Source organism: Salmo salar, chromosome 16, assembly GCF_965601325.2.
Source record: "Salmo salar chromosome 16, fSalSal1, whole genome shotgun sequence".
Taxonomy (NCBI): Eukaryota; Metazoa; Chordata; class Actinopteri; order Salmoniformes; family Salmonidae; genus Salmo; species Salmo salar.
Genome location: NC_138306.1, coordinates 46,856,278 through 46,872,472, shown reverse-complemented (window position 1 = coordinate 46,872,472; position 16,195 = coordinate 46,856,278). Strand labels below are relative to the sequence as shown.

Genomic DNA, 16,195 nt, shown 5'->3' with positions numbered 1-16,195 from the left:
TGGGCGTTTGAGACGAGAAGTGGGCGCTGCGCTGATAGGATAAGACGAGAGTTGCCAGAGAGAGGCGGTCTCAAACAAAGTTTAAGTTTGTTTGTAAATGGTCAGTTACAAATCAATTCTGCATGATGATGAAATTAGCTGATGCATTTTCATAATTTTTATGCAGAATTAATTTGTGATGCAACTGCGTATATGTCTTCAGAGATGGCATCTCGTGCCGTTCTGCAAAGTACCCTGCGCGTGTTCTCCAGGGGCGCTGCACGGTGGTTGACCCTGTGCTTCCAACAGCTTTGGGTGTGGTGGACGACTGTAAGGGAAATGGACAATCAAGTATTCTTCATATGCCTAATGAACAAATAAAGGACAAAGATGCTATCAATTATGTCCATGTCAGTACATTTTTTGGCAATCTATCCAAATGACTTGGCATGCTATGAGTTCTAAAAAAAATGAATATCCTATAGCTGGGCCTATAGGCACAAAGTTGTTCTTGTTTCATAAGATGTAGGCCTAAATCTGTGAGCATGTCCTTGGCAAATGTATGAGATACTGGGAAGACAAAAACAGTATGGAATTGATTGTATAAAACCTTCTCTTCACTTCTCTTTGCAGATGTCAGTGCATAGGCTACCCTCTGTGCCGACGCAGCTGCCTGATCGGACACTTGGCAGATTGGATTTCAACCTTGTTTGGCATCAAAGACTATGGGACTCCTTTGATGTGGTAAAACCTCTGGAGTGGAGAGGGAGATCGAGCCCCCATACCACCTGGTCCTAAAATGCCTCACTGCAATGGCAACATCCTATAAAAAAAATCAAAATTCCTCTACCCTTCATTTAGAATGTAACAATTAAACAATAAGACAACATAAGGAGAGATGGGTTGAATGCAATTTATGTAAAATGGCATTACTAGGCTACACTGACAATGACAACTGTGCAGATGAAAAATAATAATCTATTAATATACAATGTACGTTTTTTTAGCAACATGTACAGAAGATTTGCGTCCATGTCAACATATACTGAACAAAAATATAGATGCATCATGGAACAATTTCAAAGATCATGTAAATATCTGTCAATTGAAATAAATTAATTAGACCATAATCTATGGATTTCACATGACTGGGAATACAGATATACATCTGTTGGTCACAGATACCTTTAAAAAAAACTGGGGTGATGGGTCAGAAAACCAATCAGTATCTGGTGTGACCAACATTTGCCTCATGCGACACGACACATTTCCTTCGCATAGAGTTGATCAGGCTGTTGATTTTGACCTGTGGAATGTTGTCCCACTCCTCTTCAATGGCTGTGTGAGGTTTCTGGATATTGGCAGGAACTGGAACATGCTGTCGTATACGTCGATCCAGAGCATCCCAAACATGCACAATGTGTGACATGTCTGGTGAGTATGCAGGCCCTGGAAGAATTGTGACATTTTCAGCTTCCAGGAATTGTGTACAGAGCCTCGCAACATGGGGCTGTGCATTATCATGCTGAAACATGAGGGGATGGTGGCGGATGAATGGCACGACAATGGGTCTCAGGATCTCATCATGGTATCTCTGTGCATTCAAATTGCCATCGATAAAATGCCAATTATGTTCCTTATCAAGGTTATGCCTGCCCATACCATAATCCCACCGCCACCATGGGGCACTCTGTTCACAACGTTGACATCACATGGCCATACACGTGGTCTGCGGTTGTGAAGCCGGTTGGATAAATTCTCAAAAACAACATTGGAGGCGGCTTGTGGTAGAGAAACAAACTTTCAATTGTCTGGCAACAAATCAAATCAATCTTTATTTGTCACAAGTGTAGACCTTACAGTGAAATGCTTACTTACAAGCCCTTAACCAACAGTGCAGTTTAAGAAGAGTTAAGAAAATATTTACCAAATAAACTAAAGTAAAAAATAATTAAAACTAACACAATAAAATACAGTAAATAACAATAACAACAGCTCTGGTGGACGTTCCTGCGATCAGCATTCCAATTGCGTGCTCCCTCAAAACTTGATACATCTGTGGCATTGTGTTGCGTGACAAAACTGCACATTTTACTGTGGCCTTTTATTGTCCCAAGCACATGGTGCACCTGTGTAATGATCATGCTGTTTAATCAGCTTCTTGACATGCCACACCTGTCAGGTGGATGGATTATCTTGGCAAAAGATACATGCTCACTAACAGAGATGTAAACAAATTAGTGCACAACATTTGAAAGAAATAAGCTTTTTGTGTATGGAACATTTCTGGCATCTTTTATTTCAACTCATGAAACATGGGATCAAAACTTTACATGTTGCATTTATATTTTTGTTCAGTGTACATACTGTACATACACTGAATAAATACTGGAAGGAAATAAACTTAACGTGAATGGGGTTAATTGCGGTGGAAGCTCCTCGACTCACCTGCCAACAGTATCTCACAAGCATCTCTGTATATCAGGTAACACACCATAAATAATTACCTCACATGCTCCCTTTCAGAAAATTACCTTTCTGTTTGGGTGCAGGTGACACACCTGCCCATTGATGAATAATTGATGTGTCCACCACAGACCAGACCAGACTGAAGCCCATTGTTTCTCTAGGCTCATAGCTGACACCATTCATCATCACACAGCCAAAATACATTGAGCTACAGTACAGGTCTGTCTAGGGCTGCATGTTCTGAAAGGGAATATGTGAACAATTCTATTCTGATAGTTCCAAAGATGTACCCCTACCTAACAGTGTGAAGTAATAAATGAGTAATAATGCAAGACATACTAATAGAAAGTTGCTTCTTATTTATACAAATCCAAACATATGGTTCATCTATCAGAGCCATAGATATACCTCAGGGATTCTTGAAAGACTGGACAATCAGAACTTTTTTTTCACAAATATTTTTCTTAATATTAACAACATTTAAAATAGCCTATATATTTTGATATACCTAAGTATCAGTTAACCCACCATGTAAAGAAACAACCTGTTTTATTAAATGCAACTAACTGGATGTGCTAACTCTGTCAGACACCATCAGACTTATTTCATACTTCCCGAGTGGAAAACTTGGGACCATCTTTCTACGAGTTAGCAAGTTGGAAATGTCCAGGTTTCCTACTTCCAACTAGCACGTAAACGCGGCAACAGAGCCGACATGATAATGAATAATATTGAAAGTATTTTGAAAACTTCTCAAACAAATCTTTCCCTTCATAAAATTCCGCTAAATGTATACGGAACAAAAATATAAACGCAACATGTAAAGTGTTGGTTCCATATTTAATGAGCTGAAATAAAAGATCACAGACATTTTCCATATACACAAAAAGCTTATCTCTCAAAACTGTTGTGCACAATTTCATTTACATCCAGGTTAGTCAACACTTCTCCTTTGCCAAGATAATCCACCTGACAGGTGTGGCATATCAAGGAGCTGATTAAACAGCATGATCATTACACAGGTGTAACTTGTGCTGGGGACAATAAAAGGCCACTCTAAAATGTGCAGCTTTGTTACACAACACAATGCCACAGATGTTTCAAGTTTTGAGGGAGCGTGCAACTGGCATGCTGACTGAAGGAATATCCACTAGAGCTGTTGGCAGATAATTGAATGTTCATTTCTCTACCATAAGCCGCCTCGAACATTGTTTTAGAGAATTTGGCAGTACGTCCAACCGGCCTCACAACCGCAGACAACGTGTAACCATGCCAGCCCAGGACCTACACATCCGGCTTAGTCACCTGCGGGATCGCCTGACAGCTGATGAAACTGAGGATTACTTCTGTCTGTAATGAAGCCCTTTCGTGGGGAAAAAAACGAATTCCAATTGGCTGGGCCTGGCTCCCCAGTGGCTGTGCCCATTGTGCGCCACCCTATGGGACTCCCAATTACAGCCAGTTGTGATACAACCCAGGATCGAACCAGGGTCTGTCGTGACACCTCTTGCACAGAGAAGCAGTCCCTTAGACTGCTGCAACATGCGGGAGCTTACACTCCATCCAAATCATGGCCAATATCCATTCAAATTTTTAGGACAATCCTAATAGTGTGCTGGTTATTATCGGCAGTGTCACACACGATTATGTTGGTCAAGTGCGTTCGATTGACATGGAAACGGGTTCGCCGTTTCGTTTCATGTGCTGCTGTGTGCTGTTAAGTCTACGCTTGAGCGCCACCGTGTGGTTAACTGACGTAGGGTTTCCACCACTTCCAAATTTGTCAGACGAAGCCCCGCCCCATTCATTTTCAAAAGGGGCACGCGGAGCAATACGCAGGCGTTTGAGGTTGAAAAATCTCTGCTCTACTTTATGCAAATTTTACGCGGTCACCGCTTCCGTTAAACAATCAGGTGAGGAGCAGATGTTTGCTTGAAAATCTTCCGTTCATGAAACATAGTTCTACCTGTAATTAGTTCCGAACAAGCGCAACTAAAAAAATCGAGGAAAGCCAGTCATCGATGTGACTGGTATTACAATTCTATATGATGTGGCTTTGTAAGAATACAGAGACACAATCATACAGTCAATGGCATGGAGGAGGATTGCAGAGATTGCTGGTGGGCGAAGAGAGATTATACAACGTTTGCTTGTGCTGCTAACTAGCTAGGAACATAAATCAACCTAAACCTAAAAACTGATCAAAGCCACAATTTGTGAATGTGTTGACGAAATTAAATTGTGAAACTTGCACACCAAAGGTTAGGAATCACCAGTAACACGCAATACCATTGTAAATGGTACACTAAGCATGCATTTACCCTGTAGTATGCTACCAATTGGATTATGGTATTTTAACATTGTGATTCTCATATAGTATAGTTTATGGCTCTTTCATTATACCCGTATCACGAGATTGACGATTATAGCACACTTTCTGTAAAATACATAGGCCTACTTGTAAAATGCACATTAATGGATACGTTGTAAAGGAAATTGTGGCTTTAACATGCAAGCATTGTTGTGCAAATCTATCTTCACCCACCATCAACATGTCTGCAATCCTCCTCCATGCCACTGGACTTCTGATTTTGTCTGTGTATTCTAAAAGATTTCTCAGCAAATAAACGAGGCAGAATTACAACACTCCCCATGCCCCATTGTTTTCCTTTTAGACATTTTTAATTAGCCTACAAATTGTCAGTGACTTATTTTCATGTACAGTAATGTATATAGAATGCAAGGGTTGGATTTACTCTAAACAATGTAACGTCAGAAAAATCATGTACAAAATCTGGCTTATGGTTACCCTCATATACATTATCTACTGGTATCATTTTAAATTGAGAATATATAGCTAGCTCAACAATGTGCAAATTACGTGTGAGTTTAGCTATTCTCTGCTTCAGATGTACAATGACAAGGGGCACATTGATTGTATATGCCCATTAGGCTAGTAATGCCATCATACTCTAGGCCTATGTCTGCGTTGGTGATGCATTCCATTATGATAAGCTGCAAAATGGGTTCACCTCAGCTGACATCTTGAGACAGAGTGAATCAAATAAAACAGATTGGAGCTCACAACTGGACAAAAAGGTCATGTTCATTTGAGAAAGCAACACAGAAAACACAGACAAATTAGAGACAGATCCCCTTCATACATTTTTATTGCAGAATTGTGATGTGTGATTAATGAACATTGACACTAGTTCATCTTGAATAATGTTTTCACATTAACAAGTAAAACAAGTTTAAACACTTCAATTAATCAACATTGAATGAATCAACATATAATTGCAAAATTTACAAATAATCTAACTTGTTTGTAAATGTTAGACATCTTAGTATGTAGGCTATTACTAAAGCATAATTTTGGGTGAACAAAAAAGATCATACCAAAGGTGGCTAACCTTGCTCCACTCCCAGATCTAAAGGGTGAGCAGACTTCTATTCCAGCCCAGCAATAATACACGTTATTATCACCTCATTAGGTTTGATACATTGCATTAAGTGTGTTAGTGCTGGGCTGGAACAGAAGCCTGTACTCCCAGCATACCTCCAGGAGAAGGATTGGCCTGCTACAGTTGTATTCAGTTTGTAGCCTACATTGTGTGTGACTTTTAACTGTATTGTTGTGTACAACATGTGATAACATAAGTACACATACAACCCATGGCATACAAGGACGTGCCAGCAGTCTCTTGGGACCTCTTCGTCTGCAGACAGGCTTTCGCAGCTCTCCATATCTCAGGAAAGACAACATCACAAAGCAACAGGCTTCATTTTATTTCAATTACACAACCCTGATTATTATCTATCTGTCTGTCTGTCTTCATAGTTCTCCTCTCTAAGGACTAGAACTGGAGAATCTTTTCATGATGTCATCCCACAACCCGCCCTATTTAACTAGTAAACGTACTCCTTTTTATGACATCTAGAGCAGAAAATCATTTCACCCTCTTCTATTGCTGATATCTACAAATGCATTTAGAGCCTGTGTTTTTAATTTAAAATTATAAATATGCCTAAATCAAGATACCATGCTAATATGAAGAAAGTTAACTGATGATATTTCACTTAGCCAAGTATGTAAAGTTGGCTAGCTAGCTATTTAGCTAGCAGCTCATTAGCCTGCACACAGTGGGCTGCTATAGCTAGCTGGCTAATAATACATCGTTTAACATTTTCAAAATGTACTTACTTACTTACTTGAATAGGTTCATGCCAACGAAGCGGCCAATCTTTTGTAGCGAAGTGTTGTGGAGCGGAGCCATCTCTTCTGGTCGAGACGTTACACACGCTTTGAAAACATTCCATACTTTTCGCGGTGTATTTGAACGTTCTAAAATTCCAATGACATTCAAAATACTGTTGTCACAACATATGATGATTGCTTGTTGATGTTTCAAAGCAAATGCACAAACTTAGTGTCGCAGAGCCTTTAAAAATTAGGTGATAAGATATTTGACAATAATCGACGTTATTGATTTTGCACTCTACAGCAAAGGCATAGGAGCAATGGAAGAGGTAAGGAATTTTGCTTTACACTGATTTAGTTTTGCAAATAGGCTACATTTCTCTTCTAATATCTACACTAAACTGTCCTCGGATGATTAGTTTCTAACTTACCTTGTGTCTGTGTTTTCAGATTTGATAGCCTCATTTTAGTAGGCTAAAATGTATATATTTTTTCCCCATTTATCGAAAAAAAACAATACTTCCTGGGAGGATTATTTAGTTTAACATTTGAGGTGCAGGTACTCCGCTCTGATAAGCTCCTGCCCAAGTCAAGCACTGGTTAATACATATAGTTGATTTAACTGTCACTGGTTACCAGACATTCAAAGCTTACATTTTTATTTTTTGTTACTTTGAAAGCCCACCTGCCATGTCCAAGCAGGTGTTATGCTGGAGGATCTTAGGAAATTAGTCACTTGGGCTCACTCTCATGGCTCCCACTGTCCCCACAAGCTTTGGCACAAGGGAAAACTTAACCCAGGGGTTGGGCATCAGTGCAAAGTTAATTGGAGATGTGAGGTTGGACATGCCTTCGACTGGGCCTTGACATTTGCCACAGAGGTGAAAGTTGAGGAGGAAAAGACAGAGGAGGAGGTGGATGTAGGTCATAGGAGCAAGAGGAGGAGAATACAACGCCTGTCCTCGGATGAGGAAGAGGAAGGGGAGATGGTATATACCCCATTCATTGGGAATATTACTGATGAAAATGGGGTTGAATCCGACGTGAGCCACTGTAGCCTTGTGACCCATGTGTCAAGAGAGGGAGGAGATGCCCCAGTGAGAATGCTGGAAGAGGCCTTGACTTTAAAGTCCAAGCAGCAGAGAACTGTGAAACAACCATACTTTCCTAGGATGATTGTTAAGGAGCACCCCAAAGGCAATATCCACATGGAAGTTAGGGTGGAGCTAGAGCAAACGAACAAGGAGTCAAACCAAGAGGGAAGGGGCATTGAGAAGAGGACAGTTCTAAAGGAGGAAAGCCCAGGCCCAAATGAAAACCTCATTACAGCTCTTGACATCACCCCTCTCCGAAGCTGCCTTTCAGACATTGAGCGGGCCCCAGAAGATGAGGAGTGGGCGACTCCTAAGGGTGGACAGTGTTCCCTCTCCCCTCCTAAACCTAAGCCCCTATTCCAGGGCCAGGTTGAAACCCACAGGCAGGGCTCCTGTAGTGCTCCCGTCTTCCCACCTACACCTGAGAGATCAGGTGTGGCCTCAGGGCACTGTCCCACTAATAAAGGCAAGGTGAAGGCAGCACCCAAGAAACCAGCAGAGAAAAGTGAGTACATCTGCTGCAGTAATGATTAGTACATTATTATGGGGCAGATTTACTAATAGCACCTGCTTTGTACAGAGGTTATGGTAAATATATTTTCATGTGGGTAGGACTTTACATTACAGCACAGAATATAGTGGTTATAACACCAAATGAAATTCTATTTGTCACGTGCCGAATACAACAGGTGTAGACCTTACAGTGAAATTCTTACTTACAAGCACTTAACCAACAATGCTTTAATCCAGTCCTCGAGGGCCTGATTGGTGTCACACTTCTTCTCCATCCCTAGCAAACACAGCTGATTAATCAAATTGCATTCTAAACTGAAGATCATGATTAGGGGATTATTGGAGTCAGGTGTGTTAGCTGGGGCTGGGGCAAAACTGTAACACCAATCTGGCCCTCGAGGACTGGAATTGCCCACCCCTGCTTTAATAAGTTAATTTAAAAAATGTAAGTGAAAAACATAAGTAAAAACATTGAAAATAAAAGTAACAAATAAACAGTAGCAGTAAAATAACAAGCGAGGCTATATACAAGGGGTATCGGTACAGAGTCAATGTGCGGGTGCACCAGTTAATTGAGGTAATATGTACATGACTATGCATAGATTATAAACAGAGAGTAGCAGCAGCGTAAAAGAGTGGTCTGGGTAGCCCTTTGATTAGCTGTTCAGGTGTCTTATGGCTTGGGGGTAGAAGCTGTTAAGAAGCCTTTTGGACCTCGACTTGGCACTCCGGTACCGCTTGCCATGCGGTAGCAGAGAGAACAGTCTATGACTAGGGTGGCTGGAGTCTTTGACAATTTTTAGGGCCTTCCTCTGACACCGCCTGGCATAGAGGTCCTGGATGACAGGAAGCTTGGCCCCAGTGATGTACTGGGCCGTACACACTACCCTCTGTAGTGCCTTGCGGTCAGAGGCTGAGCAGTTGCCATACCAGGCAGTGATGCAACCAGTCAGGATGCTCTCGATGGTGCAGCTGTAGAACCTTTTGAGGATCTGAGGACCCATGCCAAATCTTTTCAGTCTCCTGAGGAGGAATAGGTTTTGTCGTGCCCTGTCTTGACTGTTTTGTTGTGCCCTGTCATGACTGTCTTAGTGTGTTTGGATCATGATAGTTCGTTGGTGATGTGTCACCAAAGAACTTGAAGCTCTCAACCTGTTCCACTACAGTCCCGTCGATGAGAATGGGGGCGTGCTCGGTCCTCCTTTTCCTGTAGTCCACAATCATCTCCTTTGTCTTGATCACGTTGAGGGAGAGGCTGTTGTCCTGGCACCACACGACCAGGTCTCTGACCTCCTCCCTATAGGCTGTCTCATTGTTGTCGGTGATCAGGCCTACCACCGTTGTGTCATTGGCAAACTTGATTATGGTGTTGGATACGTGCCTGGCCATGCAGTCATGAGTGAACAGGGAGTACAGGAGGGGACTGAGCACGCACCCCAGAGGGGCCCCCATGTTGAGGATCAGCGTGGCGGATGTTGTTCCCTACCCTTACCACCTGGGGGCAGCCCGTCAGGAAGTCCAGGATCCAGTTGCAAAGGGAGGTGTTTAGTCCCAGGGTCCTTAGCTTAGTGATGAGCTTTGAGGGCAGTATGGTGTTGAACGCTGAGCTGTAGTCAGTGAATCACTTTCTTACACAGGTGTTCCTTTTGTCCAGGTGGGAAAGGGCAGTGTTGAGTGCAAGAGAGATTGCATCATCTGTGGATCTGTTGGGGCAGTATGCAAATTGGAGTGGGTCTAGGGTTTCTGGGATAATGGTGTTGATGTGAGCCATGACCAGCTTTTCAAAGCATTTCATGGCTACAGACGTGAGTGCTATGGGTCGGTAGTCTTTTAGGCAGGTTACCTTAGTGTTCCTGGGCACAGGGACTATGGTGGTCTGCTTGAAACATGTTGGTATTACAGACTCAGACAGGGACACGTTGAAAATGTCAGTGAAGATACTTGCCTGTTGGTCAGCACATGCTCGGAGTACACGTCCTGGTAATCCGTCTGGCCCTGCGGCCTTGTGAACATTGACCTGTTTAAATGTCTTACTCACACTGGCTACGGAGAGCGTGATCACACAGTCGTCCGGAACAACTGGTGCTCTCTTGCATGTTTCAGTGTTATTTGCCTCTAAGCGAGCATAGAAGTAATTTATCTCGTCTGGTAGGTTTGTATCACTGGGCAGCTCATGGCTGTGCTTCCCTTTGTAGTCTGTAATAGTTTGCAAGCCCTGCCACATCCGACGAGTGTTGGAGCCGGTGTAGTACGATTTAATCTTAGTCCTGTATTGACGCTTTGCCTGCTTGATGGTTCGTCGGAGGGCATAACAGGATTTCTTATAGGCTTCCGGGTTAGAGTCCCACTCCTTGAAAGCGGCAATTCTACCCTTTAGCTCAGTGCGGATGTTGCCTGTAATCCATGGCTTCTGGTTGGGGTATGTACCCACAGTCACTATGGGGACGACGTCATCGATGCTCTTATTGATGAAGCCAGTGACTGATGTGTACTCCTCAATGCCATCGGAAGAATCCCGGAACATATTCCAGTCTGTGCTAGCAAAACAGTCCTGTAGCTTAGCATCTGTTTCATCTGACCATTTTCTTATTGACCGAGTCACTGGTGCTTCCTGCTTTAGTTTTAGCTTGTAAGCAGGAATCAGGAGGATAGAATTATGGTCAGATTTGCCAAATGGATGGCGAGGGAGAGCTTTGTACGCATCTCTGTGTGGAGTAAAGGTGGTCTAGAGTTGTTTTCCCTCTGGTTGCACGTTTAACATGCTGATAGAAATGAGGTAAAACGGATTTAAGTTTCCCTACATTAAAGTCCCCGGCCACTGGGAGCACCGCCTCTGGATGAGCGTTTTCCTGTTTGCTTATGGCCGTATACAGTGCAGTCTTAGTGCCAGCATTGGTCTGCGGTGGCACAGTTGAAGTCGGAAGTTTACATACTCCTTAGCCAAATACATTTAAACTCAGTTTTTCACAATTCCTGACATTTAATCAGAGTAGGTCAGTTAGGATCACCACTTTGTTTTAAGTATGTGAAATGTCAGAATAATAGAAGAGTGATTTATTTTAGCTTTTATTTCTTTCATTACATTCCCAGTGGGTCAGAAGTTTACATAGACTCAATTAATATTTGGTAGCATTGCCTTTAAATTGTTTAACTTGGATCAAATGTTTCGGGTAGCCTTCCACAAGCTTCCAACAATAAGTTGGGTGAATTTTGTCCCATTCCTTCTGACAGAGCTGGTGTAACTGAATCAGGTTTGTAGGCCTCCTTGCTCGCACATGCTTTTTCAGTTCTGCCCACAAATTTTCTATAGGATTGAGGTCGGGGCTTTGTGATGGCCACTCCAATACCTTGACTTTGTTGTCCTTAAGCCATTTTGCCACAACTTTGTTGTATGCTAGAGGTCATTGTCCATTTGGAAGACCCATTTGCGACCAAGCTTTAACTTCCTGACTGATGTCTTGAGATGTTGCTTTAATATAGCCACATAATTTTCCTTCCTCGTGATGCCATCTATTTTGTGAAGTGCACCAGTCCCTCCTGCAGCAAAGCACCCCCACAACATGATGCTGCCACCCCGTGCTTCACGGTTGGGATAGTGTTGTTCGACTTGCAAGACTCCCCCTTTTTCCTCCAAACATAACGATGGTCATTATTGCCAAACAGTTCTATTTTTGTTTCATCAGACCAGAGGACATTTCTTCAAAAAGTATGATCTTTGTCCCCATGTGCAGTTGCAAACCATAGTCTGGCTTTTTTATGGCGGTTTTGGAGCAGTGGCTTCTTCCTTGCTGAGCGGCCTTTCAGGTTATGTCGATATAGGTCTCGTTTTACTGTGGATATAGATACATTTGTACCTGTTTCCTCCAGCATCTTCACAGGGTCCTTTGTTGTTGTTCTGGGATTGATTTGCATAGGACGTGTCTCCTTCCTGAGCGGTATGACGGCTGCGTGGTCCCATGGTGTTTATACTTGCGTACTATTGTTTGTAGAGATGAATGTGGTACCTTCAAGCATTTGGAAATTGCTCCCAAGGATGAACCAGACTTGTGGAGGTCTACAATTGTTTTTCTGAGGTCTTGGCTGATTTCTTTTGATTTCTCCATGATGTCAAGCAAAGAGGCACTGAGTTTGAAGGTAGGCCTTTAAATACATCCACAGGTACACCTCCATTTGGCTCAAATTATGTCAATTAGCCCATCAGAAGCTTTTAAAGCCATGACATAATTTTTCTGGAATTTTCCAAGCTATTTAAAGGCACAGTCATGTTAGTGTATGTAAACTTCTGACCCACTGGAATTGTGATACAGTGAAATAATCTGTCTGTAAACAATTGTTGGAAAAAGTACTTGTCATGCACAAAGTAGATGTCCTAACCGACTTGCCAAAACTATAGTTTGTTAACAAGAACGAGTTTTAATGACGCCAACCTACGTGCATGTAAATTTCCGACTTCAACTGTATATAGACAGCTATGAAAAATATAGATGTAAACTCTCTTGGTAAATAGTGTGGTCTACAGCTTATCATGAGATACTCTACCTCAGGTGAGTAAAACCTAGAGAGTTCCTTAGATTTTGTGCACCAGCTGTTAACAAATATGCATAGGCCGCCGCCTCTTGTCTTACCAATAGGCTGCTGTTCTATCCTGCCGAAAAAGTAATTCAGCCACGACTCGGTGAAACATAAGATATTACCTTTTTTTATGTCCCGTTGGTAGGATATACATGCTCGTAGTTTGTCTATTTTATTATCTATTGATTGTAAGTTTGCGAATAAGACCGATGGTAAAGGTAGATTACCCTCTCGGCGACGTATCCTTGCAAGGCACCCGGACTGTCGTCCACGATACCTCCGTCTTTTCCTCCTGCGAATGACAGAGATGAGGGCCTTGTCGGGTGTCTGGAGTAAATCCTTCCCGTCCAACTCGTTGAAGAAGAATTCCTCCAGTACGGAGGGAGTAATCGTTGCCCTGATATCAATAAGCTCTTTTTGGTCATAAGACACAGTGGCAGAAACATTATGTACAAAATAAGTTACGAATAACGTGAAAAAACATGCACAATTGGTTGCGGGATTGTAAAACGGCAGCCGTATCCTTCGGCGCCATTATCGATGGTAATAGTATGATTGTCTAAGTTGTAGTTACTCACATTTAAATTACTGTAAGGTTTATTCAATGTAAATGGTGTCTGGGACAAGGTTAGTAGTGTGACTTTTATTTTTCTATGTTTCTTCCAGGGGGACCAAAGAGAGCAGAGGCCAGCCTGGGCAATCTCATGACCTTTGTCATGTGGCTAAACTCTCAAAACCATCCGGGGGCCCGCTGCCCAGGCAGCCTGCCTATCGCCGAGCTGGACAGGTTATTGGTCGCCTTCTTCCAGTATGTGTGGGAGGAGTCCCGCCTGCAGGCCCTGAGCAGCAGCACTCTTACAACATACGCCCGTATGCTGGACCGTGATCTGCAGAACCAGGGCTGCAGCTTCAGTATCCGGAAGTCAGCCGAGTTCACAAACACCATTAGGGAACTGGATAGCTGCTGCCAGCACTTGAAGCAGAGAGAGTGGGACAGAGACATCCTGGTGATCCAAAGCTTGAGGAGAGAAGAGGAGGCTGCACTGAGGCAGGCAGGGGTCCTGTCTAGGGCCACACCGGATGGGCTGCTCAACCTGGTCCTGCTCAACAACCTCAAGGCCTTTGGGAAGTTCCACCTCCAGGGAGTCTGGCCTGGGCGAGTCTCCGACTTCCACACGGCCACGGAGACCCACCCAGGGACGGGCGACGGGGAAAAACTGGAATACCTGGAGTGGAACAATACTAATTTCCCAGAACAGAGCCCCGTACGGATGCACGGCCTGGCCGACGATCCAGAACGCTGCCCCCTGTGGGACTACAAGCTCTATGTATCCAAGCGTGTTGGAAGCCACCTGATCGCCTCTGATGCAATGTACTGTTGCCCACTGAGCCAGTATAGGCCCTGGGATAATTACTGGTTCAGCCGCCATGCCATGCCCAAACCTCGACTGGAAAAGATTATTAAGTCTCTGAGCCACCATATCCTCTCCGTTCGTAATGGGAGGGCAGCAGCCGTATATTAGTCAGCAGGTACTGATAGAAGAACATTGATTGTATTTTAACTGTATACTGTATGTGCATACATGCATTCAAAGTGTGATATCCTAGCATGACGTGTGTTGTTTAATTACACCATTGAATGTTGTATGCTATGTTATGGTTGAAATACTCATAAATGGTATTCCAAAAAAAATCTTATATTCATGATGGTCATTCCTCATGTTTCTAAGTTACTCCAGTCTCCAGCCGCTCTCATAGTCTCCAGCCGCTCTCTCTCGTGTCATATTTACTGTACCTTAACTTACATACTGTAGCCTGCATGAGAGAGTTACAGAAATGAGGAGCGAGAGAGAGAGGATCTCGATCACAGAATTCAATAGAACACAACTCTATGCTTACAATCACAACTCTTACTTGTCCCGAAGATAACCCACGCAATGCCACACTACTACCAGCTAGTGCTTTTTATTTGGCTAGATTGCAGTAGACTTTAGTCTTGAATCTTTAGTCCTGAACATGCACATGAAATGAAACTGATTTATTATTTACTGTATGACTTTCAGGACAGGAGCATATACAATCTAGTACGATACCACAACCTTGTACAACGTTATAAAATGTTTTAAGAATGGCACTTTGAAAATGTTTTGTGAGAAACATTGTGAAGGGTAATTCAAACGTTGGACAAGGGAAACCTTTTTCTCCTAAATCAAAACGTTGAGACAACGTTGGTTCTAATGTAACCAATATGCAACCTTGTAGAATATAACAAAAACACTCTGTCAGCTGGGTACACCTCTAGGAGAGCATAATAGTTTGGTCAATGAGAGAGAGAAACAGGATATGGAAAGGAATTATAACATTACTATTTGAATTTAAAAATGGAACCTTTATTTAACTATGCAAGCCGGTTAAGAACAAATTCTTATTTACAATGATGGCCTACACTGGCCAAATCCGGACGACGCCGGGCCAATTGTGCACCGCCCTATGGGACTCACAATCACGGCCTGTTGTGATACAGCCTAAATTCAAACCAGGGTGTCTGTAGTGATGCCTCTAGCAATGAAATGCAGTGCCTTAGACCACTGCGCCACTCAGGAGAAAAGACTGATTGTAAATTAAAGAAGCCTCCGGTTAATCTATTCCTACACGGAGTTCCTTTCTTATCCCTATTTTTAGTGATATCAGACGGGTTTATAAATATGAAACTGTGGAAACCACTCTGGGGAGCATTAGTGTGCTGATTTTTTTTGTCTTGTAATTGTTCACTCAACCAAGCACCTGTAAAATCTATCCTCCGTGTGTATAGGTCTAGTACTATTTATCTGAAGCAGGGCCTGCGTACCTCCTTGCCCGACCAAATCAAATATTGAAATATTGATCATTTATTTGACCGAGACCCGCGCCGACAGAAAGACCCATCAATCTCAGCTAAAGCATCCGAGCGAGCAAAACAGTTCCCCTCTATCTCAGTATGTATAGACCATGTATCTGATTCTGTCTGGACCAAAAGAGTATGTCATGTCATACTATTTCTGGCGAGACAGTATCAGATACATGGGCTACATATAGAGGGGTCGCTCTTTCGCTCGCTCAAATACTTTCTCAGGTGATATAGCTTCAGCAGATGGGAAGAGGCGAAGCGAGATCGATCACTCTCGCCAAAATCTGTCAAGAATAAGCCCAATGCATTTCTATGGGCATAATATACAGACCTGAACTTGGTGCCTGCCTTCCGGCATTTGGGACAAAGACTCCCATTGTTAGGGCAGAGACGTGATCATCTCGTCATTATATACAGATCTCTGGTTTCAGCCTCTTGCAAATTGGAAAGGAAAGTTGGCGAGTGCACATTGTACTGTGT

The 16,195-nt window shown here is 42.8% G+C and overlaps 1 protein-coding gene across 2 annotated transcripts; it reads left to right on the top strand.

The window, feature by feature from the left end:
- Window positions 1–6,206: 6,206 nt before the first annotated feature.
- LOC106574067 (uncharacterized) lies at window positions 6,207–14,955 on the top strand. 2 transcript variants are annotated; one of them, XM_014149605.3, is made up of 3 exons: window positions 6,207–6,978; window positions 7,330–8,248; window positions 13,495–14,952. In XM_014149605.3, the coding sequence occupies exons 1-3, from the start codon at window positions 6,970–6,972 to the stop codon at window positions 14,349–14,351; spliced, it is 1,785 nt and encodes a 594-aa protein (XP_014005080.1). In that variant the 5' UTR covers window positions 6,207–6,969; the 3' UTR covers window positions 14,352–14,952. The 2 variants fall into 2 exon arrangements, with proteins under 2 accessions (XP_014005080.1, XP_014005081.1); XM_014149606.3 differs by having other exon boundaries at window positions 6,209–6,978; window positions 7,100–8,248; window positions 13,495–14,955.
- Window positions 14,956–16,195: the final 1,240 nt, after the last annotated feature.

Coding starts and splice junctions, on each gene's coding strand:
- LOC106574067 (XM_014149605.3), top strand. Junction 8,249..13,494: donor CAAGAAACCAGCAGAGAAAA/GTGAGTACATCT, acceptor TGTTTCTTCCAG/GGGGACCAAAGAGAGCAGAG.